The sequence below is a fragment of the Gymnoscopelus microlampas genome, assembly GCF_963454915.1.
Source record: "Gymnoscopelus microlampas genome assembly, chromosome: 20".
Classification (NCBI taxonomy): Eukaryota; Metazoa; Chordata; class Actinopteri; order Myctophiformes; family Myctophidae; genus Gymnoscopelus; species Gymnoscopelus microlampas.
In genome coordinates, this window is record NC_139957.1 from 27,624,815 (window position 1) to 27,652,393 (window position 27,579).

Here is a 27,579-nt window from a genome sequence, read left to right on the forward strand (position 1 = left end):
TTTGTCACTTGTCAGTGTCACAATTCCTTTTTATCCTATATTGCTGTCTCACTGATTCGTAGATGTAGATATTTGAGAACACTTTAAACACACATCTATCTGTAAATCATAAACAAAGGCGTACAGGCTAATTCATTTAACATGGCCATTGCATTTCTCTATATGTTTTGAGCTGGACTGTTTGGCAATGGAAAAGCTACAAGATGCAAATACTTTCACCGTTAATTATGTATGTAGTCCTCCTCTCATTCAATTATGCGATAACACACACAGAAACATGAGTAACACCTTCCATTCGCCTTGGCTTGAGGCATGAAAGAATTGTACAATTACGTTGTTGCTGTCAGATGGAAACCTTGTAAGACCAAAACCATTCCTTTATTATTGTTTTCATAACATTTTTTAAATTGTGAAAATAGCATGTGCAATGCGACACATTGCAGCTTGTATTTTAACTATTTTTGTGTGACACTCTTGTATGATGAAGTAGGGCATTCATTTAAGAAAATTGAGATATGAGGAGTCTGCCCTACGCCAACGATATATTTACAGCTCAGTTTAACACAATGATAATGTTATGCCCCTATCATTGTCTATGATGCATCAGCATCAGGACTAGTTCATGGCACAAAATGCTCATGAGATGCTAGTGTTGACTCAAGACTGTTATCTTAACCACTTGAACTCTAGCTTTATGCAACAAAAAAGGATTTAGATCAACTCTTACAAAAGAAACCAGTTACATTTTATTGAACACTTTGTGGAAGACATGTAAATATTACAGATAGGCCTACTAGTGTTGAAAAAGGATGAAATAAATACAAACAGAAATTGTAATCCCATAGGGATATATAAAACAGTTTCCTTTAAAATTCTCCATTTAGCAAAAAAAAACAAAAAAAAACATCTTCAGTACTAAGCATCTTAAATACAAACATGTCTCTAAAATCTATGCCCTATAGATTACCTGGTTATTATACCTAACATACAAGGTTAAAATCATCCAAGACATATATTTTATAAGTACAAAATAGGCCATTTTATCATTAACTGTGACCAGATCTGAACGGTTGGAAATCTGATTTACTGTCAACAAACCTTTCTGCAGCATGTTACTTCTCAAATCCTGAGTGAGAACGGGTTGAAATTAAATCAGGCTATGATCCACTATAAACACACTTTTTTATAAGAACCATGGGTCTCATGTCTTGTAGCTGCTTTAGCAAAACGTCAGAACCGTCTGAAAAAGTTTTGTCCATTACAATCTTAACATTGCTCACCGATTTGAGATTGAGGGGGTTTCTGAAGTCTACAAGATTTTCACAGTCTCTGAATTCCTCTGACATTTTCTTTGTGGAACAATTTTGCTTGTGAGTGTTTTGCCGTTTTGGTGGCAATTCATTACTGGCTCTATCACTCAATTTACGTTTAGAAGTGTGGGTTGACTCTGTGGTTTCCAAAAACTTCAGGAATGAATCCTCAAGTCCTAAAGGCTTGAAAGATCCCGGCATAATTCCCTCCTCACACTGTTCTTCTTGCCCCGTAGGAGTACCAGGATTCGAGTTCTCTCTTGAACTGTTAACAGTCGAACGAGTTCTGAGTGTCTGCATCCTCTGTGAACAAGCTGGTGTTGAATGTGCAGGTTTTCTGGAACGACCCTTTTTATGTCCTTCCTCTGTCCCTGTGGAAGCTTGGGATTCTGAACTCTCATCATTGGACAACTTGCTGTCATCTTGGGCTATTCTGTCCAACATTTCCTCTGTTTTCTCACCATTGGCCTTGGAACTTTCTGTCTCACTCTCCTCTGGCTCCGTCTCATCGGAAGAGGATCCTGATGACATGCCTTCCGATTTGTTCGCCTCTTTGAACCTAGAACGGGGATACTTTTTGCAGAAGATGAACTGACTCCTTTGGTCTTCAATGTACCTCTCTGTGAGTCCATGAGTAGTGTAATGTTTAAATATGTTCCTTTCTGCTCGTTCCACGGCATCGCAGCCTATTATCATACAGGGGTACTGCAAGGAGAATTTCTTGGTGCACATGGCTGACGCCTCTTCATGGGATTTCAGTGTGGGCTTTCCAAAACTGGTCCAATGTTCAAGTGATTTGCAGTCTTTCTTTTTAGCATTTTTCTTCTTCACTTTAAACTTGTTTTCAACATTTTCTTTCCCATCGCTAATGCTGCCCGCCCCACCGAAGAGCCCTACTGATTTAGTCCTCCTACCATCAGTACTTTTAGGATCATATACATATTCATGCTTTTTTATCAGGTGACGAAGGAGGTTGGATTTTGTTGAGTAAACGCGGTCACATGCCTCGTACTCACAACGGAAAGTAGTATCCACCGTGCCACTCTCGGAGATGGCGATTTCCTTGTGGTAATTCTTAATGTGCTCAATGTACTTTTCCACAGAGATAAAGGGGAGAGAGCACTCCGGCTGGTCACAATGAAAGGTCCCTACGTCTATGGTGGCCATCATGGCGGTGGCTTTATCGCGAGTGAACTTGTGAAGTAAAAGGTAATGCTGCACTAACCTTGGGACACCCATGAACACCCTCGAACAATCTTTCACTTGACACCTGACCTCATTATCTTTACTTCTATATTCCTGTTCACGTCTATATTCCTGTTCACGTCTATGTTCCTGTTCACGTCTATGTTCCTGTTCACGTTTGACAGGAGTCTTCTCAGCATCAGCTTCCACTTTGCTTGTGGGCAGGGTTGCCTGATGCATAGCCCTGTAATGGAGGATGAGGTTTTGCTGAATGGTGAAAGCAGCAGTGCAACCTTCATGAACACAGCGATATGGTCTATAAGGACTGAAGGCATTGTCAGAGTCACACATTTTGAGACCCAACTTTTTCTGAGTTCTTTCCCTCTTCTGGAACTCGTCCTTAACTGGCGTGTTTTTTGAACTGCTGGGTTTTTCTGGTGTATTTTTTGAACTGCTGGGTTTTTCTGGCGTGTTTTTTGAACTGCTGGGTCTTTCTGGTGTGTTTTTTGAATTGCTGGGTTTTTCGGGCGTGTTTTTTGAACTGCTGGGGTTTTCTGGGGAGGATAACACAGGCTGGCTCAACACTGGCTCTTTTACACTGCTTAGAGTTGAAACCTTCAGTTTTCCTTTCTGCTCCACTATTGTGCCAACCTGACTGGGTTTCTCTTTCATCTCTGGAACACGACTCACTTCAGCCACTTGATGTTCCTCTGGGGCTTGTTTAGGCAGTGATGCTTGTGTCACTTCACTAAATTCCCTATCACTCAAATAGTTTTGAGGCGAGGGCAACCGTGTAACAGTTGACACCTGATTTGTGCCACGCTCTTCTACATCTACTGCACTTCCTGCTGTGGCCATTTCATAATCTTTTGATTTGTCCTCATTTTCAGTCAGACATTCAATTGCAACATCAAGTGGTTCCTGTTTTATGGTAGGTAACATATAGGTGGATCTTGTCACACGGCCATTACCTACATCACGGCCATTACCTACGTCATTAAGCCTAAATGCACGCCTATTACGAGCACTGATCCTAAGCTTCTGCATCTCTGGTTTTGACAAGCGGTGGACTTTTTCATAGTGAATCCTCAAGCCTGTGGTTCTGGTAAATGTTTTGGGGCAAATTTGACAAGGATATGGAGCAAATTTTAATGGGGTTCTTTTGAGTTCTTCAATCATCTCATTAGTGAAATCATGCATTCTAGCCAAGTGTTTGAATAATGCCTCTTTAGTCATGAAGGAATACTCACAATCGTCCTGGTCACATTTAAATGGTTTGTGGACGGATTCCCGATGCTTGTCCTCCCTTCTCTCCTTTGATCTCATCACTTTACTTTTGTCAACGTCAGAGGTCACTGAGAGATCACTGAGTGTGGCATTTTGCTCTAAGGAAATACTTTCAAGCATCTTCTCCTGTGCAGCCTCAATTAAATCTAACCTTTGAAAGGCTTTAGATATTTCCATTAAGTGATCCTCTTGATGAGATACAGGGAGAGCTTGATTAGCTGGCTGCACTACCTTCTCTGCTTGATCACAATTTCTGTGACTTGGCTGGTCTGCAGATGAAACGGTGGGGAAATCGTTTGCTGAATAAGAAATCTCTGTCATTTGGGGCTCCTGTTTCATCGCTCGAGGGGAAGTCAAAGTGGTCAAACCACTATTCTCCTGTGAGAAATCACCATTTGACACATTGAATGCTGCTCCGTTAGTATCAAGGACATGGGGGTCATTGAGAAAATCGAGAAACGATGTAGGCAGATCAGCTGTCAGATCAATTTCATCTACTGGTTTGCACTGTGAGCGTTTTGAGAGATGTCCTCCAAGAGACTTGGTGCTTGTGAACTCTCTGAAGCATCTTCTACAGATGACTTTGCCATCTTTTATGATAGCTGGCCATTTGGTCCTCTTGCTCAACCGGTTGCGCTTTCCTTTCTGTGCTTCAGAGTCACAATTCTTCTCATCTGTCGGAGGAGGATCACAGTCCTCCTCATAAGGGAAATCTGTGTGTATGACACTTTGTGGACTAAGAATGCCATCCCCAGAGTTTTCCAGCTGATCGTAAGCCGGTGTTATGGTCTCTGTTTTGATGATTTCAGATGTAGCTTTAAGTGCAACTTGTGCCTCTGGGCTCAGACATTTCATAGGGATGTCCACTGATAATCGTCCAGAAACACTTGCATTTTGACCATACTGTGTATAACTTCCTCCAGCAAGGTTTTCAACTGTTGACATTTCACCAACTGCATTATTCAACTGGCCTGGCACACTACCATTGCTCTTTCTTCCATCAACGCTCTCTACACCGACTTCTGGATTCAGTAGTCCAAACTGTTGCCCTCCATTGTGCATTTGCCCCCCATTGTCAAGCATCAGTGAACTAGACACATACTGAGACATCAAACTTGACTCTGAAGTGACAAGCGACATGCTGCCACCGGGTACACCTGCCAGTGAATTGTCTCGTTCCGGGTCAGTTTGCCATGGGGGATAGCTCCTACCAGGGTACTCGTTCATACTGAAGCTATCTGGATAGAGGTTATTCATAGAAGATGAAGACCATGCCTCAGAATTGGCTGGGTTTCCCCATGATGGGTATGCTGTGGGATTTACCATTGGAGTGATAGGCACTGGTTCCATTGAGCCAGGAAAACAGGGGGCAGGTGAGCTTGAACATCCTATCGGGTAATCCATCTGCTCTATCCCGGTTTTGTTGCATAGTGGCGATAGTTGATTTGATGGCATGTTGCTTTGGTTCTGTGTTTGACTATGTGGTGATTTCATAGTTGATATCTTTTTTGCTGTGATTTTGGCCACTTTGTTGTATTTCTTGGCCAGTTTCCAATCTTCGAATATTTCAGGGTGCTGTTTCTTTACATGCCTGGAGAGACTTTTGTTTGTGCTGTACGCACGTGTACAGTCCTGGAATGGGCAGCAGTGCATGTTCTCATCACTGGCAGTTACAGCAGGCGTGCTGGGAGGATATCCTTGTAGCGAACAAGGGTTCTCTGTCTTTATCTGATGTGGAGAAAGAATCTGGGGTAACACTGTTGGAAAAGTATGAGCTATTCCATTTTCAGGTCCTTCTCTCACTTGACCAGCCACAGGATTTGGTGGGCAGGTAACGGGATGTATTGGAGGATCTGTAGCCGTGTTCTGGGGCTGTGGTGGAGCATTGTTTTCTGCTGAGTTCAGCATGCTTTCAACAGAATGTTTTACTTTTACAGGGCTAGAATCTTTAGGAACCAAAGGTGATCTGGATGGTGACATGCTCGACTTGGGTTGTTCCTTCATATATGCCTCAGTATTGATCCGTTCAAGACGAACAAAAGCAGCACATTTTTCATCTTTCTTATTGGTGCTCTGAAGTGGTGGTTCAACTCCACTGGGGACAGGAGACTCGTGTTTAACAGGCACATTTACTGTTGAAGTGTCTGTACTGTGATTTTCCTGGTGAGACACAAATTGAGTCTGTGAGTAGAAAATCTTCCCACAGTTGTCCATTTGGCAGGTGTATGTAAGATAATGCTGAGCCTCGTGATCGTACAACAGGTAGGCCTCACTGAAAACCTTCCCACAGTTAGGGAACATGCACTGTGCCCTAAATTCCGAATGTGTTTTTCTGTGCATGAGAAGTTCGGAATTTGAATTAAAGTTGGCCTTGCAATCTAATTGTATGCAGATGTATGGTTTTGTGCCACAGTGCATTTGCAAATGATCATTAAGATGCCTCACGTTAACAAATTGTCGTCTGCAATACTGGCACACTACTTTCTGCTTTTGTATCTCTAGAAATCGGGTTGCTTCTTCGTCATCCTTGTGGCATCGCACATGAGCCATGAGATTCCGGAAAAACTTGAAAGCCTTTGAACAGTTTCTAACTGGACAGAAACAATCTTGACTCATTTGCGGCTCAGATGGAACTTGCACTGGCTTAGGAGGATTTGCAGTGACTGATGTCTCAGCAATACTATGGTCTCCATTTGAGGGTTCAATTTTCACTGGGCAGACAATTGCCTTGGTAGCAACCTTTTGAGTTTTTGCAGGACTTTTAGGCGACTGAGGTGGTTTGCTCATCTTCCTGGCAGCTTTCATGGCAGCTAGTCTCTCTTTACAAGACTGCTTCACATGTGATGCTACATGGGGCTCTAAGACCTCCCTACTTTCAAAACTGTCCGCACAAATTGGACACAGATAAACTCCATCTTTAAAATGCTTCTGAGCATGGCGTACAATTCTATGACCCAAGAACTCCTTGTCACACAAAACACAATACTGCATGTACGCGCGCCAGTTTCTGAATCGAGCTGACACAAAACCTTGCTCCCTCAATTTCTTTGCCTCTCTATTTTTTTCTCGTTCATCTGTGATTTCGTTCAGTTCATTTGTAGTGTTCAACAGAAAGTCCTCAAGATCCTTGTACTCGGGGGCCTTGCCCATAATACTTTCCTCCTCTTGTTCATCAGTGTCATTGAGAGTGTCGATAGACGACACAATAGCTGCCTCGGTGCCCATCAATGCCAAGCAGCTGCGCTTCAAAGTCCTCCAGTCCCAGAACTCGGGATCAAAAGGCCACTGTGTCTTCAAGGCCAGAAGTAACTCGCAGCGTAAAGAATTGGGGACCGGTGGATTCTCCCCCTCCTCCGGCTTTTGATCAGGTTCATTGTACAGTGACTCCACGGCATAGTATGAGTCAACATTAGGCTGGAGGAGAAACTCTGTCAGTTGACATGCACGCTTAACCTCTAGATCAGATGGCAAGAGGTGGCAAATAGTTTTGCAGATGGTGGACTTGCTATCCTTCTGGTCGCCGGAGGTCATTTTCAGAGCCTGAATGCACATTTCAACACAAACTGGAAGCCCCACCTCTCCAACCTGAGGAGACAACAAAAATATAACACAAATAATTATAATCGTTTTCAGCATGATGTAAACACAAATGTCATCTACCTTTGTAGGGCCGGGCGATATGACTTCAAATCAATATCACAATTATTTCGAACTTTTTCACCGATTTAACGTTAATTTTTTAAATAGTGAAAATAGCAGATCTACAACCTCACAACGTGTCACGATGCGACGCATTTTGAGCTTGTAGATCGGCTATTTTCACTATTTTTGTACGGCACCATTGTACAACAAAGTATAATCATGGCTAAGGGGTTAATCAGACTAATTAATTTGGTCGATTATACAAAATATATTTGAAATTGTTTGTGTCGATTTGTTGAAATACAAGAAAACGAATTAGCAAAATAATATTTTTTGGTTAATTGCAACCCGAACCTGATAGTTAGTTAGTTGTTGTTTTTTTTACCTCATTCTGGATTACTTTGATGAGGAAGAGAATGTGACAGACGCTTCTAGAAAGAATAGCCATCTTTTTGCTGTGGTCAAGAAAGGCATCGGCTGACGCCTCCAAACGCATCAGTAGCTTACTCCAGAAGAGTGTGAGCTCCCTGCAAGGGGTCACAAACAGTAAAAGATTCACACATCAGTAAAATGGCTTCAAATCATAGATCCATAACAAGTCTACCTTCCGCACATGCAGCACGACAGATATTAATGTATTCTTATTTTTTGTTTTATATTTATATCTTTTTAAAGCATATGCTTTTATTAAATAGGAGAGTGTAGAGAGAGGAAACTTAATTCTGGCCTTCGTAGAAGGAGCATGGGGTCAGTGCATGAATACTAGCTAGGGCTTTTCTAGAGCTCCACAGAACAGGGGTTCCCAAAACAAAATGAAAACGAAAATAGCCTCAGTATCATGCACCAAGGTACCGCAGCTGAGGTACAAGATATCAAGTAGGCCTCCGAAGTTTCACCGCCAAATTGCATGCCAGTGTTGTTTATCAAAGTTGTGACTGACATGACCCTATCTGGATATCCTCAACTCAACACAACCCACACTATACAGTGCATTGCAGCCTAATTTATAGTACGGCAGTGTCACTCAGGTCTACAAGCTAACATCACAGCCCTTTGTTAGTTTGTAGATGTACTTTTTTGTGACTTCTGCTACACCGTTAACTGTCTTCTCACAGTATGTTCTGAATTGGATACTGCACACTGTTTATGCACTGATAGAATGTACTGAACATACTGCATACTGTTTACGATCCAACTTTTACATTTTCTATGAAATTGATAGAAATTGATAGAATTGGCTTATTTGGCCCGGACGGTTGGCGTAACCGCCTGGGCACCTAGGCTGGCCTGACAGCGTGTCAGGGGTTCAACTCCCGGATCCCGACGGCTTTTGCTGCATGTCACTCCCTATCTCTCACTACCAATTTCCAGTCAGCCTACTGTCCTATCAATAAAGGCATGAAAAAAAAAAAAAAAAAAGAATTGGCTTATTTAAAATATAGTATAATGAAAAATGGATGTCTACATTAAAACAAATGTTAAAAACTGTATTAGATTGCATCGTATCGAATCCCACCGAATCGTTCTGTATAAAAATGTTTTGTCCCCGAGTCATATTGTAGCCCATGGTTTTATAAAGGGAGAGATGCACATCCCTACATCGATAATAATTATAATTCAGATAAGCAGCTTTGATTCTCACGAGACAAACTGTTAGGCATATGCCTATTTTACCTTTGATTCGTAATGGTTACATTAAGCTCGATCAATTTCCAATCCTTCGTATATTTTGCTCTATTGTGCCCCATCTGTCATACACAGATCCACAACTTGCAACAGTGTGGCAGAAATGTGTTTACTGTTTAGCAGCAGCTAGAATGTTGAGCCGTACCTCCTATTTTTTAAGCAACCTCAGTTTAGATTGCTGGCGACCAGCAAAGCTTGTACTATACAACATATAATGATAATCGAAATCAGAGACATGTACGGTTGCCATCCGTTACGGAGCGGAGCCACATGGACTCATTCGGCCTCAGAATGGTAACTGAAAAGAACCTCAACTGGTTACGCCACCAAGCACAGCAAGATTCAAGAGTGAATGGCAGCATTAACTAAAACATTTTTAATAGTATTCATATAATAGTTGAATATAGTAGAAATAGTCAGCAATACTCACCAGGCACAGTAAACATCTCCCTGGATAAGCTGTCGCTTGAGGAAGGCAGAGCATAAACAAAGCGCTCCTTTGTCATCTCCTTCGGACTCCAGGTTACAGATCATCTCAAGAGCATCTTTACAATCTATTGATGAAATCTGTCAGAAAGAAAGCGAGTGGAGACAAAGAGAAACCTGTCATCATTGTCCAAAAAAGGAGATTGATTGGTGCTGTTAAGGAATAAAATGACAGACTACAAAGGCTTAATTTATACTTCACCACACAACCCTTTGACAAGTTTCAATCAATAGAAATTACGTATTTTCCCCAATTTTGTGTGACACAACCCACCTCTTCCATTAGCTGCTCTTGCGCTTTTGTCATGCAGATGCAAACCAGGTAGGTTTGTTTGAAATTCCCTTTTCCTTCATATTCCCGATAATCTGAGCACATCTTTGCAAGGACAGCAGCTTTCTCAACGCTGTCCACTTTGATAAGGTGCTTTATTCGCATATTAAGGAGTGTGGGACCTTCCAAATCTAGAAATTCATGGACTAAGAAGTAGAGAAAAGGGTAAAAGACAAAACAAAATGCATTAAGAATCACAATCAATTACTATAATTACAACAGCAAAACATGAAAATCTGACTTGATGATGTGCACGAACAAGCTCCATTTTCACAATTCACAATTAGTGACTTTAATGGTCCAATTTGTATATTCATAGATTCATTCTTCTAATTCACCATTAGGGTACAGGTGTAATGATGCTGCTACGCCATGTTCAGTAGTAGCGATAGTAGTTTACTACTGGAAATGACCATTCAACTTGAATGATAATGTGTTGGTTTCAAATACATCTGGAGGGGTACTTCAACAAGCTGCCCTGGTAACAGTTTGCTATCAAATCAAACCAATGCAGCAGGTGTGTGTGAGAACTAACCTTGCTCAGTTTCAGGCATTTCATTGGACAGGATGTTGCTTAGGGTGGTGTGGGACCACACGCCATCCTGCTGAGCCACTACTGAGAGCATGTGAAGCTGTGTGTTCCCACTTTCTTGCAAAAGGCTGTGTGCCAACTGTAAAGGAAGATAAATTACCTCGTTGTTACAAGCAGTTTTGTGCGTGTGTATACCCAGCCTCAGCGTGAGGTCTAACTTCCAGCTTCAAAGAAAACGTGAAAACAAAGGCAAAGAAGATTAAAGATATAAATTAAAAAATATTTTTTAGGAAGTCTGTCAAACATTTCTACATACATTTCCATCACTTCTCATTGCTATGATAAGCCAGAAACAATCTAGTCCACTAACAGCCCTGGGGACACTGACCTTCATGGAGGACTGGAACTCTTCCCATAAGGCACCAGGGACATGCTGGGGCAGTAAGAGCAGCAGTTCTACACAGCTCCTGTGAATTCAATACAGTCATTCATCAAAGCGAGATTTAGGTCAAGGATGTGCTTATAAGCCTATATTCACATAAGAGCGAAACAGTTATAAGTAACATTTCTATAAGAAATAACTTCATAATTGAGGACACTGTTATGCAAGAACAAGGTGAATCTGATCCTACATCAGCACCAGTGACAACAGCGCTAACTTAGTTTATGGCTCTATAGGAAGTCTTAAATACACTCAGCTTTGCATTTTGGGTGGCATTGAAAGATGTATTCAAGGGCCGTTACAAATTAGAACAAATGTTATTTATGTATATAATCTTTTTTTTCCCCTTTATGCAATTGCTGCAATTCTTATGTGCAAACTGCATTCTGTAGCCTGACTATCCCAAATCTGTCTTGGCACCCAATAGGTAGCTTATATTTTTTTTATTCTGTGTTAGTGCCTGAAGGACTTTGCCATTACAAAACGCAACTCCTTGAACAGCTACACTGCAACTTGTTTCAAATGCTGATGTTTTGTATTTTTTTTACAGTCTTTATACAGCTAGTATGCAGGTTATTTTATTTGTGTGCATGGGTTTATTGTGCGCCTTTTCTGTGAACCCCAAGATGATTACAGCTAATGAGGATATATTAGAACAGACCGAAGAGAACTACGAACTTGCACAATCACCAAACTCATGCAGTGAGAAAATAAACATTTGATCTAAAAACAAAATCCTGGCATTCATCAGATTTTTCTAAAGCCAAGTTTTTCTCTCTACATGCAAACCAAAAACCAAAAGACCACACAAATCTTTTATGACTTGATGCAAATACTTTTCTGGAAAATCTTAATTATTCTGTTTTATTTTTATTCAAGAATATTACCTGTGCCAAATGGCCTGTCTTGCTTGTAATTGTTCACCCATACAAAATCCTCTGTCAAACATAATGTGTGAATTTCTTTTTTACACATCTCACCCCCTTATTCTCACTGTAATTACCCCTCCCTTTTGCAAATACAAAGCGTTGCAATTTTCAGCATAATTGCTACATTTTATTTTATAATCCATTCACAGCCACTTTTAACCACATGAATCCTAGTGTTCCTATTATGGGCATGTCATAACAGGCATTAAATTGGTGAACAATCGGCAATAACAGCTATTTTAGCTATTTGATGTACAACAAAGTATATAGGGTTTAACTGGTTCAGTATGACACAGGCAACTGTGCCACCTATTTGATGCGAAGTCCACCAAACCACCAATCAATGCCAGGAAAGTGAACAATAAATAACGTGAAAAGGGATACATTTACAAACCCTAAAGGTGCATTAATACCAGATGCGATGAAACCTTTTAAAATAATAATCACATCGCTTGAATCACAAGAAACAAGTCTGCAGCATTCATTTGAAACAATAGTTGTCATGTCTGCTTAACCTGCATGGATTTGAATGGTGGTCACTCTGTTTGCTTCAACAAAAATTGCTTTTTTCAACGTACAAGATTTCAACTTGCGTCTTTACACTGACTTAATACTGAAGTCGCTTCCCGTATGAGTGAGTGACAAATAAACCCTTCTAGATTCTCTTTAAGTCCAGTCCAAGACCAAAAAATGCATTTCTCATATTTACAAGTGTGGTCAGTCTTGACAAAACAAATAAATATTGTCTAAAAAAATCTTCACAGAAGCCCCTCGGCCATAATGTTGCTTTGGTCAGCATAATTCATCATTGCGATGAGGCATTGTAAATTGTCCCAGAACCACTTTATGAAGTGATGGTGAAAGCTTTCATAATATAAACAAGGTAATGTGCATGCTCAGGGGCGGAGATGGCTCAGCATCCCTTCGCTAAGTTATTCCTGGCAAAAGTACAATACCCAGGTTCGTCGCAATGATGAATTTTGATGACCAAAGTGGCAGTACAGCTCTGGACTTGTTTTAACAGTTTATTGGACAACAACTGAGTTCTATGACTTCTGATATGAGCTATATTGTTTTGGCAAGACCGACCATACTTGTAAGGTGAAATGCGCTTTTAGTCTTGAACAGTAGGTACTGTCGACAATAAGAACATAAAATGATGCAGACCTAATCCTTTAAATCTGATATGGAGAGACGTGGCCAAGACATTATGAAGCTGTAAATGAAGATTGGCATATAAACAGACCCCAGCTAAGAACATTTTGATATATCAAACTTGATCTTGTACTGTATATGCACTTATGGTTGATTCCATGAGGCTTTCTTTCTACACTAGTCCGCCACATACGATATGATTTCACAAGACATTTTAAGATGTATTACACTTGTTGCTTCATACAACAATCCAACACATGCACACTACTCACAGTGCTAACTTTTCAAGTAGGTGTGGAACGTTTTCACATTCGGAGGAGAGACAGGAGGTGGCCTTGGCAAAGCTGAGTATGGCCACTGTGTAGACCTCCAGCAAAGGCAGTGGATCCTCATCGGTCTTCCAGCGTCCAGCATGTTCCACAAGGACCTATGAAAATAAACATTAAAAAATATTACAATTTAGGCTGAGTCTATAGTCTGTAGTCATTCCTTACATTAGATCTACTAGGAGTGCACTCACAATAACACAGTTATTCACAACACAGTCCTGATGGCAGAAAGAAAAAGTTTAAAATAAGTTTCCAGTTGCAACAACCCCTATTTTATGGGTAACCTCCCAGTTTTCCAACTAAACTGGGCATGAAAATTGCAATTGCAATGTTTTAAAGATTATGAGTCACTTTTTATTTGCAGTTACAACTACACAGTTATGCAATATTGTATTTAATTACTGGCACAGAAAAGTATAAAGCACAGAAAGCAAGAAAATGTATTTTGACTTGGTTTGGTTTCCATTATGCTTCCTATTGTCCTTCACACCAAAAGCAATCAATAGATCAACGTATGGCTGTAACTAAACTTACACTGATACAAAATGTTGTGCTTGTAATAGCCAATTAACAGCTACATTACGACCTTACAGGCAAAATGTATGAACTGATACCAGTGAGTGGCAAAATGCATTCTATATTTGTTTGTAAATATTACTACACTATTGCATGCATGAGTTTCAGTTACACACACACACACACACACACACACACACACACACACACACACACACACACACACACACACACACACACACACACACACACACACACACACACACACACACACACACACACACACACACACACACACACACTATTAAGAACACAGAAACATGATAAAGATGAAAGGAGGAAAACTACAACTTATAATTCTAATTTGTGATCTATGGCCATTTAAGTCTAACATTTATAGACATAAATTACTATTATAATCTAATGAGCAAATACATTTATGTTTTAATAAATGTATACAACATTCATGAGCATTTCTTTCATATCAGTAAAATCATAAGGCACTTGAATTGGTTGATGATGTTGCAGAAAGATGTCTCAGAATTCTCATTACTTTACCATAGTATGGGTATATTTTATGGTGAGGAAAACATATGGAGGACTGCAAAAATAAAACAATAAACCCTTTTCACTCCCCTTTCTTTGCTGATCATTGATCCAAAGCAAAGCCAAACCTTAATGAATACTCCCCCTTCCTTCCACAGTCCTTTCATAACATCCATTCATGTTGAACCACCTTATAATTATGCCATTGCATTCTTATAAATAAATAACTTTCCATTAATATAAGGACAAAGCTTAACAAAAACAAACAACACAACACATCCAGCCTGATGCATCCATGAACATTACAGAGAGAGTATCACCTAACTAATGTGGCTAGTAGTGATTGCAATATCACGGTAATAACATGCATATTATGCAGTAATATGCACCCAGTATGATTAATGCGTGGACAAGGCAAATTGCAAAAAGACTGCAAGTGACCACTGACACTTTTCACTGTCTTTTACACCCGAAAACAGCCTGATCGGTCAAATTATCGACTATATTTTTCATCAGCTGCCTCCAGAGCTAACTGGACAGTTTCCGGTGATGTGGTTATAGTGGATTAATTAGTGCATGAGGCCTTGGCTAAAAAAGGACCCTGTGCTCTGAAATCATTGATCTTTCCGCACAATCAGGCAAACTGAACAATAATAGCCATTTTTATACGGGCAAAGTTAAAACATAAACAAGAGTAGACGAGCGTCGTTTTGTGTCTGAAATGATGTATCAATTGTGGCTCTATTATAGTATAATTCGATGCATCTCAATGCAATCACCCAGGCAAATTTTGCTAGCTACCCATTTTTTGCACAGCATGACCACAGAGCCAGGACAGAGAGAGGGGAGAGAGACATAGAGTTATAATGTGGAGAGAGAAGGGGTCCCTGCATACCAGCTAGCAACGTTCATCTGAACTGTAGCAGCAGCAGCTCTCTGGCCTGGAAAATACCAGTAATACATGCACCCAACGCACACTTCCAGACATATTCTCTTTGACACAAAACAGCGACGCGTATTAGTGTTTAACACACGCGATCTGCTAGCGAATAGTGCTGGGAAAAGATGGCCAGAATTACGGTGGAAGGAAGGAAGGGTTTTCCCCCCATCTTTGCAAAAGGCCAGGGGAAGCTATAGCTAGGGTAACCCGAACGCTCGCCCCAAAACACCCTCGCCCCCATCCGCGGTTCTTGTATTTGTTTTACTGGATAAGGTTAGGTTTCGGCATAGTTTTACTGAGGTTAAGTTCAGGAATAAGGTTTGGTTTACGCATAGTTTTACTGAGGTTACAATTAGGAATAAGGTTAGGTTTAGGCATAGTCTTATTGAGGTTAAGTTTAGGAATAAGGTTAGGTTTAGGCATAGTTTACTGAGGTTTAGGTTAGGAATAAGGCTAGGTTTAAGCATAGTCTTACTAAGGTTAAGTTTAGGAATAGGGTTAGGCATAGTTTTACTGAGGTTAAGGTTAGGAATTAGGTTAGGGTTAGGCATAGTTGTACTGAGGTTACGTTTAGCAATAAGGTTAGGTTGAGGCAAAGTTTTACTGAGGTTACATTTAGGAATATCTGGTGGCGACCGTTCCGAGGGTCCCCCGGATTTGAACCGGGGGTGGGGGGGGGCGAGCGCGTTTTGGGGCGAGCGTTCCTGTATTCATAGCTAGCACGGTTAGCTGCTTTAGCTACATTGTTGTAGCAGCAAAACGTACACGCGCATCCATCGGCCAGGAGGAAGGCAAGCCAGAGGGGCTGCAGGCTGCCTGGGATGAGCAGGGAGTAGGAGACGTTGCTTCTGTTTTTACCTGGCAGAACTCCTGGCAGAAATGCAGCGAGGCTTCCAGCCGCGATCCCGAGGTCTCGTTTAGTGTTGTGGTCAGATCCTGGAAGCGTTCTCGCAGCACCTCGATGGCTCTCCGTGTATCATATTCCTTCTCTGTCTCCCCCTCCGCCATCTTCACAACAATCACGACCGCGTACGCACAGATGTTACGCCGCCGCCAGACTGGCACACGCACGGACACGCATTCGGCAAGCGGGGGAGGGGAGACCGAGTGTGAGCAGCAGCAGCAGCGGTGTGTGTATGTGGTGTGTGTATGTGGTGTGTGTGACTGTGTGTGCTCTGCTGCTCTACATTCTGCCGATGACAACAAAGCATCAATGACCTTACAATGACACAAGGATCTCGATGTGCTGCACTCATCATACTGTTATTCAGCATCTGATCTGTCCAATATAGCATGACTAAATGTCTGAATTGTGTGTATGAGAACATAGCTGAAAAATACGCTTTGTGCTCATAGTAGTTGGGGAAAAAAACCTAAGAGCTCATGTAAAATGCAAAATCATTACATTTAGGCCTGTACTGTCATTGATTTAGGTGGTTTGGCTGAGTGATTGATTGACTGACGGACTGACTGACTGATTGATTTATTCGACAGTAAAAAAATACACACAAAATATTGAGGATAACAAAAGGGTATATGTCTTATTTCCATTGTGGTCCTCACAAGACCCATTGAAAAAGAAAATGAAGACTCACTGTGCAGACTTATTTTAATGTATTTTAAATCTACAATGCAGCACACTTCTATCAACACACTTGAGATGTGATTATACACCACAGAGACATAAGATCACTACAAAAAGATATTCCAAGCACATTTATCAATACAAGAAGATTCATCTTAAAAAAGACAACGGCTTGTAACCGTGGTTCTCAAAGTGGGGTCTGGGGACTACCAGAGGTCCTTGAGGGGCTTCCAGCAACATGTGTTAATATAGCATCAAAATCAGTTTAACCACTTTAATCCTATTTTATACTTAGGATATTCCAAAATAGCCGATCTACAAGATTTGCAATTTTAGGATTTTCTTTTTTAAAGATCTTGAAATATTGTGAAAAATGTGGAAAAGGCCTAACTTTGAAAATGTTTAATAACACAAATCTTCTCTTATGGTGTCTCTACACAATATTTTCAGATGGGGGTCTGTGGCCAAATAGATATAAATTTAGGAGTCTTGGCCATAGGTCTTGACATGAAAATGTTTGAGAACCACTGTTGTAGACTATTTTGCCCAGATTCCTTACAGAAGTGTAACCAGATCAACATTCATTGCTTGTGATAAAAGCAGGTGCTGCAGTGACAGCTCGTGTGGTTGTTGACCGTTATACCATCATCAAACGTAATCTGAAAAGAAGAAACAAAACAAAAAAACATGCAACAGGAGAGTTTAAAAAAGGAACACATGTTGTTTTAAATCTTGTGTAAATGTAGGTCAGTGATTCTCAATCTGTGGGCAGGGGCCCACTGGTGGGCCATGAGGATGTTCCAAGATTTTAATGATAATATAACATCAATATAACAACATTTAGGCCTATATTAATAAGATATGATATTTTTTACAACTGAAAAAATAGTTTTCATTGAAATACAGATACTACATAGCAGCTTAATGTTAGTTCCATTGATTCAAGCCAGAGCACAATCGATCGGTTAAAATAAACATGGTCTTAAAATACACGCGGCCCACCCATCTGACCACTTAACACATGGCTGCTGTGTTAAGTGGTCAAAATTAAGTTAGAAGATGAGGCAGAATATCAGCGTCTCTTGCGTAAATAAGATACATCACTTGACAGATATCAAACATGCAACAGCAATGGAGTGTGGGCCTATTCATAGATAGATAGATAGATAAACAGACAGACACACACACACACACACACACACACACACACACACACACACACACACACACACATTCAGGTTGAGATGAAATGCTGAGTATGGCACATAATTAAATAATACAGTAGTAGTGTAGGGAATAGTATCATAATGATTCAGATACCATAACAATACATCATATTACAGGGGTAGGGAGTCTGTATTTGCATTGTTCTTTCCCCCTTTTTCTTCTTCAGAAAACCAACAACAAATTATGATGCAGGAACAAAATACACTTCCTAGATTACTAACCAACTAATTTGTTTTCTTTGTAATGTATTTAATTTAATCTGCCTTGTATTGCAAGAAATTTGGCAGCATGATATATGTAACTAGTATGTACCTTTGCAATATAGCTTTCTAAATATTTTTTAAATAAATATTTTTAAGGCCGATATTGCAGATACCGATATGATGACCGATTAATTGTGCAACCCTAATAAAAACGCTGGTATATAATTGCTGAACAGGCACTATCACTTATGTATGCACTTGCTTGTTTGATATCTACTGCGTGATGTTTCTTACTTACTTGCACAAGAGTGTGACATATCTGCTGCTATATTTATCGGCTGCTAAGCGATGCATCTCGGTTGCGCAAGAGAGTATGATCTTTTTTCTTTTCTTTCTTTTTTTTGAGCATGCACCTTATATGAAATTGTTGTCCTGATAGCTGACTTTTTCCTCTGTTTTATTTTTCTCTTCTTATGACTAGATTTTGTAACTGCAAATCGTCAGGGGCTTGTAAGGAAAATCATTTCCCCCTCTCCTTTACACCTGTAAACTTGTGATCAACTTGACGTTTTGACTGTACCTCATTGTGGTGTTGTGCTACACAACATGATGCCTCTGAGGTGATGTTCTTTGGGATTGACATGGTCTTCTTAGTCTTCAAAGGCGTTGGGTATGATCTGGAGAAGCAGCAGCCCTGGCACTGGTAAATTGGACCTAATACTTTGACATACTTCGACCAGAAAGTGTTCCTTTTCAGTGTACATTCGCAGCCCGCTGGGGAGAAAAGGATTTTAATAAGCAGTGTTTACCATGGAAAATGCAGTGACATTAGGGTCAACTATACACAGATACATCCTCAACGATAAAGCTGCAATCCATTTAAGTTTCATGTTTTACCCGGGAATTGACACCTGGTCTCCTGCATGGTAAACCAAACTTCTACTGCTCTGTCAAGAAGGAATGCCCACTTGTCCAGGGGAGATATTACGCTTATGGCAATACTACTGGTCAACCAGTATGTGTCCTATACCCGGCACCAGGGAATGAATGTCTCAGTGGAAGGGTATAGGGAGACCTTCTACAAATAATTGTATTAACATACAGTACTCTTATTCATTAAAATAAGTTCTGGATTGCAGCTTTAATTTCACAAATGGATAAATAAACACTGAATATATTACTATATACACATTGCAGGATACTGTATGTTCATACCTGAGATTGAAACTACACATCAATTATCTTTGTTCAAATAGACCTACATATTTACACAGCCATTAAATGATCTCATTCCATACAGTAGTTATATGAATCCTTAGAATATGAATCCATGAACAATCTGAGTGTGTATGACCTCTACACGCTACACCTTCTCTTCAGAGTAACAATTCAGTAAGCTATTCCCTAAAGACATCAGTTATCATGCTGTGGTGAATCTCTAAACCAGTACTGCAGTATGAGGAAATCTTACAATTTGCCAAGTCTGTGTTGGGGTGGGAGTCCGCTATGTAAAGAAGGTACAACAAGACTAAGAGAGGCAGTCTAGTTGATTTCACTGAGCTCATCATGGTGACGGTAACCTTACCACATACAGAGAGAGAGAGAGAGAGAGAGAGAGAGAGAGAGAGAGAGAGAGAGAGAGAGAGAGAGAGAGAGAGAGAGAGAGAGAGAGTAAAACAGATGTTAAATAATGGTCAATGTCTTGAGAAATACACAATAAGCTAACAAAATACATTTGATGAAAATATCTGTAAAAGGTTACCTCTTCCTTGTGCGTCTTGACTGTACTATACTGAAAGCGTTTTGATGAAGACCTTTCTGCCTCAATCCATGAGGTTTTAGACCTGGGTCTCTCAGTCTATATATACTCAGCTGGGATTAGATTATGAAAACAGCCAAGCCTTATCAGTGATCTCAATGACTCATTGGCCTTCTTCATAATCCCTTGAAAGCAAAAAGGAGAAAAAAAGAAAAAAAGGCTGGTGCATAGAGTGGAAAGTCAAAACACACTCCCATTATCCTTCCATCATGGTTATGAATGTTGTATCTAAGCCCTAGGTTTGTGTAACTAGGTAACTTGTAGGTAGTTACAGTAGTACACTGTCATCTTTCATGTCATGGCAAGGTGATCAGTACTTCTTCATGATTTTCTTGACCTTTTTTGTTTTTCATAAAGGTCATGCTTTAGGTCATATTTATAACCCAAAGCATATCAAACTGCATGCTTTATTTTGCAGCTTAAAGCGTCCAATCTGTATGGTAGAGTATATTAATGCAATATAATTTATACAATTGGGGTGGTTGTATTTTTTGTCTCCCTGCTCATCTATTGAGACATTTAGATTGTGTCAAAGGTCATGTCTCACCTAGACACAGGATCTGACATGAATTTTGACCTGATAGTCAAGATTAAATTTATCCCCTGAGCAAGCAGGCAGGCTCTATTAGTTTAATGGTACAAATTTCAGCACTTGCGCAGGAAACCGGGTTCAAATCCGGGTAAAAAGAGGAAAGTAACAGTTTTAACTCTCAGAGTGTACAAATGTAACCAAATGGACCTGTTAAATTAACACTGAGGATTTTACTGTAGTATTAGATAAATAATGTGGACACACAACAGTAAATGTGAGGTTTGCGTTTGGACAGAAATGGATGATGACAGTAGCTTGGACAACATGGAAGTCAAAACATGAATAACATCTCTTCATAGAAGAAATAAAAAATGATGTAAGTATGCATATATTCATGCAATCACATCACAGAGTTTCGAAATGTTTCCAACTGCTCTGTATTGCGTATTGCGATTTCAATCAGCCCTGGTACTAGCAGCATGCCATGTTATTACATTTAACATAACAATTTAAAGAAGTTGAAATCGAAAGTGCACATTCTTCAACATACATTATGTTCCTTTCATTTTTCATGTCAACATGTATAATGAGTTCAATTGACACAGTACATGGATCTTCAAACGTTGGTTGGATGCAGATGGATCATGGGTGGGTAGATACTAGATGCATGCATGGATAAAGAATTGGATGGATGATGCATGGGTTTTTGGCGGAATGGATCTTTACTCATTATTAAAGTGTATCCATCTGTCTGCCTCCAACAGTTGAAATGTCATGGTTGAATATTAATTTCCTCCTCATTTTATTTACTGGAGAGCCTGCGTATTGGTTGTGTTGGTGATAAAGCCTTAACATAAGAATACTGTAACTCAATAAGTATGGAGGATGACACATTACAGTCACTGAGTGTAAAAGGCTTTGGAGAAATTTGTTAAAACATTGTGTCATTATGTCATTATGATATTGTGTAATCCCACAGTTGGTCATTGTGATCTAATTTGCTAAATGAAAAAGTAGTTGCCTTGCCTCATTTTGACTATTCTAACTCATTGTAATAAAATTCGACCTCTATGCATGAATCAGACATGCCACAAATGCATTTAACCATGAACATTTGGTGCAATACAAATAACAGTATCAAAGCATTGCATGGGTTTAACTGAAATTCCAAATTCTAAAATGTAAATATAGATAGATAGATAGATAGATAGATAGATAGATAGATAGATAGATAGATAGATAGATAGATAGATAGATAGATAGATAGATAGATAGATAGATAGATAGATAGATAGATAGATAGATAGATAGATAGATAGATAGATAGATAGATAGATAGATAGATAGATAGATAGGATAGATAGATAGATAGATAGATAGATAGATAGATAGATAGATACTGTAGATAGATAGATAGATAGATAGATAGATAGATAGATAGATAGATAGATAGATAGATAGATAGATAGATAGATAGATAGATAGATAGATAGATAGATACTGTACAGTCAAACTACAGTGAATATTGTGAGTAATACAATCTATCGATGGTGAAACTTTTAGCCTAAGAAGGCATCTGATTATTATATACATCCAAATAGCTCATGAGCAAACGTCCTCAAAGTACTGGCAGAAAGGATCGACCAAGTTGGTCACCCTTGTGTTAAAGGGATAGTTCACCCCAAAATGACTTTTTTTCCATCGATTAGTCACCCCATGGAGACTTGAATTCATGGATATTCTTTTGTTTTTGTTGCATTCCTAAGCCAATAATTTGATGACCCGCAGCGGTTCTGGTGGGAGACACAAAGAGTCTCCTTTGTGAACGGCTGCCTACCGGTCCGCTGGTCATCAAATTATTGGCTTAGGAATGTGACAAAAAAACAAAAATATGAATTCAAGTCTCCATGGGGTGACTAATCGATAGAAAAAAAGGATTTTATTTTGGGTGAACTATCCCTTTAAGGGACGATGAGTTGCTGAGGGTGCCTCTTCGTTCCGTTAGCTCATAGAGGTGTTGGGAGTGGATTTGATCAGGATAGCTTCTGACTTCGTCCCTATTCCCCCCCCCCCCCCCCCCCCCGCTACTACCGCCAGATTGTCCAGTGTACTTCCAACTGGAGAGCTGGCCTTCTTCACCAGCTTGTTCAGTTTGTGAGTGTCCCTTGTGCTGATGTTACCCCCCAGCAGGCCATGGCAAAGAAGAGGACACTGTTACTACTTACTGGTATAACAGCTGCAGCATCCTGTTGCACAAATTGAAGGACCTGATCCTTGCTCTGTTCCTTCCTGTGTAGAGGATGTTGTAGGTGTCAGTCCAGTGTGTACTCCTCTGAACTTGTAGGTGTCCAGTCTGTCCACCATCTCCACCTTCTCCCCATGGATTGTGATGGGAGATGGGGGCCTCTTCTTCCTCTGTTGGTAGTCCACCAACAGCTCCTTGGTTTTGCCTGTGTTGAGCTGAAATGGTTGTTGTAACTCCACTCTACAAAGCTCTCCACTAGGGCTATATACTCCTCCATTTTATTATCTGTGATGCAGCTGACAATGGACGTGTCATCAGAGAACTTCTGTCTGTGGCGCGTTCGCAAATTGAATTGAAGTCAGAGAGGGTAAACAGGAAGGGTGACAGCATGGTACCTTGGGGAGCACCAGTGTTGCTCACTAGTACACCCGCTAATACACATGGTCATTCACCACTATATGTGTACATTGATGCTGTTTTTTTGTTTTAGTTTTTTTTGCAAACCTATCAAGTTATTTAAATGTACAACATTTTACACTTTATTACTTATTACTACATGGGTACCCTGGTATTAACTCTTGAATCTTGAAATAAAAAGTAGTAGGCCTATTGGCAATCTGACATGTTCACATATATGATTTTTTTTATATTTATAGGACGTATTTAATCCATTTGCACTTTTGCAGCAGAGCAGTTGTCCAAATGCCTGCTTAAAGTCATCATTGAAGCTAGTATAGAGGATTGGATTGATGAGGGAGTTGGTGTATCCCAGCCAGGTGAGGATATTTAAGACACCTGACTTCTGAGAGAAACACTGCACCACCTTAAAGCCCACCAACAGTTCTCTGACAAAAAAAAGGCAACCAGCAGAGAATAAAGGCACCTAGCTGGACGCCTGCAGCTCTCCTTTCTCTAGATGCACAGATCTGAATCCTCTCATTGACTTTCTGATTTACAATGTTGAGTTTGTTAAGTTCTGTGTCAAGCATTGAGAGCTCAGGTTGACACATAGTGCCATTAAAACAGCACAGTAAATTACTTCTGCCCTCTGGTTTTCTTATTTCCATCTGTGAGCCTGGAACTGTACAGGACCAGGATAAGAGCCAAGGGAAAGTAGAAAGCCCCAAAGGTAGAGTATATAGTGTAGAACAGTGGTTCTCAAACTTTTTCATGTTAAGGACCCCCAAATTGACACTTATTAGCCCGCGGACCCCCATTTCAAAAGATATGCCAGGGACCCCCATAAGAGAAGATTTTGTACGGCTCTAGCAGTGATTCTCAACCATTTTAATTTCAAGGAACCCCGGTTTGACATGCATTAGGGCTACGGACCACCATTTAAATGGCATTTCTATCACTTGTACCGCAATATATATTGTAAAATCTATGTCAATTTAACTCTGAGAGTGTACAAATGGAACCAAATGGACCCGTTAGGGTCCATTGGTTCCATTTGTACACTCTCAGAGTTACAGACCCATAACTTATGGGCCATAAGGGTCCATTTGGCGCCTAATCTATCATTTAGCTCGGGACCCCCTGGAACTCCCTCAAGGACCCCTGGGGGTCCCCGGACCCCACTTTGAGAACCAATGGTGTAGAACACATGGTCATGCTTGATAAAACACTGGCCAGATACATTTTCACTGGCTTCACTAACATTGTGATGCCTCCAGAACAGTGGAGGCATGGTGATGAGGGTGGAGATGGTCCACACTGCAGTAATTATAATGAACACCCACTTTGGCGTCCTCTTGTGTGCATACGCCAGCGCTTTGGTGATGGCCCAATACCGATCCAGGGCAATGGCACACAGGTGCAAAATAGAACAAGTGCAGCAGGTCATATCTATACTCAGCCAGGCTTCGCACAGAACAAAACTCAGGGGCCACTGATCCATGGCGATGTAGAGTATGCTGAGTGGCATCACTAAGATGGCCACCAGCAAATCAGTTACCGCCAGAGAGCAAATGAGATAGTTTGCTGGGAGGTGGAGTCTTTTGGTGGTCAGGATTATTAAGATGACCCCAGAATTTAGTAAAGCGGTAAGAAATGCGGTGATGCTGAGGAGTGAGAGTACAAAAAACATCCAAGTCCCTACCTCCATGTTAAGAGCTCTTTATCTGACTGCTTTTATGGTACAAACCAACATTATGGTCACTTCTCCATCTAAACCTGGAAACCTGCGGGCCTAGTCTTGTAGAGTTGATTCATGCTCTCTTGTTCCAAAGTCCTTTGTCCTATTTGCAGCACCTATGACAAGAAATATTTCTTTTTTTCAATGCATAATGATAGCTTGCTTAAACATATGGTACAGATAACTGTAAATCATTTATGTAATCTAATTCAACATCAAGATGTTATAGTTCTTGTCCATTCTTTGCTGAATAATTTGACACATGTGATAGATAATATTAAATCAAAAGCATTGCAAATCAAAATCTAATTTAATTTCTCTTTCCTATTGATAAGAACAGTCAGGGGCAGTCTCTCCACACGGTGGCATGAGAGATCTATGATTTAGGGGTAAGTCGGCTGATTTCATTGCCCATTGCCCATAGTTCAGTGGGTGTGTTCATGGCTGTGTGCTATTATAGAAACTGAATAAGTTAACAGTGCTCATTAAAGGGTGTGATAGGATTTTTTTTGAGTGGTGCCGAAGGCAACCACTCCTATACATTACTTTGTCCGTGTGTCCGTATGTATGTATGTATGTCTGTCCACAAACATTGATGACAACATCAATACGGGGGTCAATACGGGGCTCATCACCACTCACTTCACACAGGGTGTGATTTTTTTTACTGTGACCTGTCACCAAACTAAGGATGGGGGCGGGGTTGGACGAAGACTTGAGGACAAAACAAATCTTATATAATTTTGTCATAGTAATCTTTTCTTTCACCTTTTCTCAAGTACCTCAATTTGTTTGTATCTCGATTTCAGCGATCTAGCTAAATATAGCTGATCTGATTACTATAGTTATGGTATTTATGTGCATGAAATTATTCTTTGTACCAAATTTGAGATGAAAGATGATTAGAAAATGAAGCGCTGTTATACAGGTTCAGCCTCGAACCTCAAAACATTTAACCTCGAAGTTGTTCTGAGGGTGGTGATCTATGGTCTCACAGAGCATATCTCTCTCTCTCTCTCTCTCTCTCTTTCTCTGGTTGAATGTTAGGCGATGACAGCGCAATAAATGTGTTGACCACAGTGAGAATATTGTATTCTTCAGAATGTTATACTAAAATCAAATACAGGAAACAAAACTTTATAATGTATATGTTTTTTCAATTATACAGAAATAACTGAAAATGTAATTTTATAAAATATATATTTTCTCCATATACATTGGGAGAGTCCACTTTTTTCTCTGTTATTTATTGAACATGAAATTTAACTTACATTTCACAAATAAAAACAGAATGTCATACCTTAAATGAATGAAATATTAGACCGTAAATAGTCCATGATACCGTATAAAACGCTAACTGTGAAATTGAAGGGCACCGACCACTCACATACAAATACATTTCTGCAATTTCGGAACCCCACTCAAGAACCCCTGGGGGTCCCTGGACCCCACATTGAGAATCAGTGCAGTACGCTATTCCTGTCAGTGACTGGTTGTGAACATCAATAGCTTTCTCTTTATACCAGAAACCAGAAAACCCAGTCTCAAATGAATTAAGGCATCAACTATAAAATCATAAAACATAAACATACCTTCATATGTTGTGTAGATTCCTTGAATTAAATAAGCACAACTACTTAAAGTATAACGTTGCTAGGTTTGTCTACGTGACTAGCACCACCTCTCAAATTTCCAAGTACAGTTCCAGTTCACAGAAATGTGTGTGTGTGTGTGTGTGTGTGTGTGTGTGTGTGTGTGTGTGTGTGTGTGTGTGTGTGTGTGTGTGTGTGTGTGTGTGTGTGTGTGTGTGTGTGTGTGTGTGTGTGTTTGAAAGAGAACAAGAGATAAATAAAGTAAGGGCTTGAAAGAGAGAGACAGAGAGAGACACAGAGAGAGAGAGAAAGGGTGGAGGCTGAAGGCTACATACCACTGGTGTGGGTGGGTAGCAGGGGTATTCAGATGCATCATTCATCAGAAGTTTTGTGAAATGCGTTCTTCAAATGACAGTTACATGCAGTTCATCAGTGAAGAGGAGCCATACAGCCATGTTTATTTTGTACCATTGTACCAATCAAGTTAATTCACAGTGCAGTGAACTGTGTCATTCTAATGGGTAGTTTTGCACCTGCTTTGTGATGGCACTACAGGCATTAGATTTACACTTAATGATCATTTGTTAATATCCAATCTATTGATAATTTACAGTTTGTTTGTATAGGTGGATTTATTGGATCCACACGTGCTAACTTTACTGCTTTTAAGAAAAATATTTAGGCCGTTGAATAGAGCCTCAGAAAGGCTGTGAACAATCCCATCTCAAATTGCCTAAGCATCTTCCAGTAAAAAATAATTTACCAACCTGTAAACGTTATTTTCATGCTCTTATAGGATACATGCAGGGCCTGCAGTGAAAGTGTGATAAATTCTCATAATTGTTTGTTTAAATATTTGTATTCATTAATTGTATAACACATATGCATGTTAATGTGTTGGATCGGTGTAATTGAGCTTTTGC

General features: G+C 40.1%; 1 protein-coding gene and 1 pseudogene across 2 annotated transcripts; both read right to left on the minus strand.

Moving 5' to 3' along the window:
• Nucleotides 1-733: 733 nt before the first annotated feature.
• Nucleotides 734-16,324, minus strand: znf292a (zinc finger protein 292a; the record flags this gene model as incomplete). The annotated part of the gene is made up of 8 exons (XM_084045603.1): nt 734-7,367; nt 7,810-7,951; nt 9,541-9,677; nt 9,871-10,073; nt 10,463-10,598; nt 10,848-10,926; nt 13,258-13,412; nt 16,175-16,324. 8 exons carry the CDS (start codon nt 16,322-16,324, stop codon nt 1,158-1,160), a joined length of 7,212 nt encoding a protein of 2,403 aa, XP_083901729.1. The 3' UTR covers nt 734-1,157.
• Nucleotides 16,325-17,482: 1,158 nt separating this feature from the next.
• On the minus strand, nt 17,483-25,034 carry LOC311036069 (5-hydroxytryptamine receptor 1E-like; annotated as a pseudogene). Its single transcript has 5 exons — nt 24,509-25,034; nt 24,010-24,084; nt 23,606-23,903; nt 23,011-23,132; nt 17,483-17,560 (listed from the first exon to the last, which is right to left on the minus strand). The product of its transcript is annotated as a 5-hydroxytryptamine receptor 1E-like (transcript).
• Nucleotides 25,035-27,579: the final 2,545 nt, after the last annotated feature.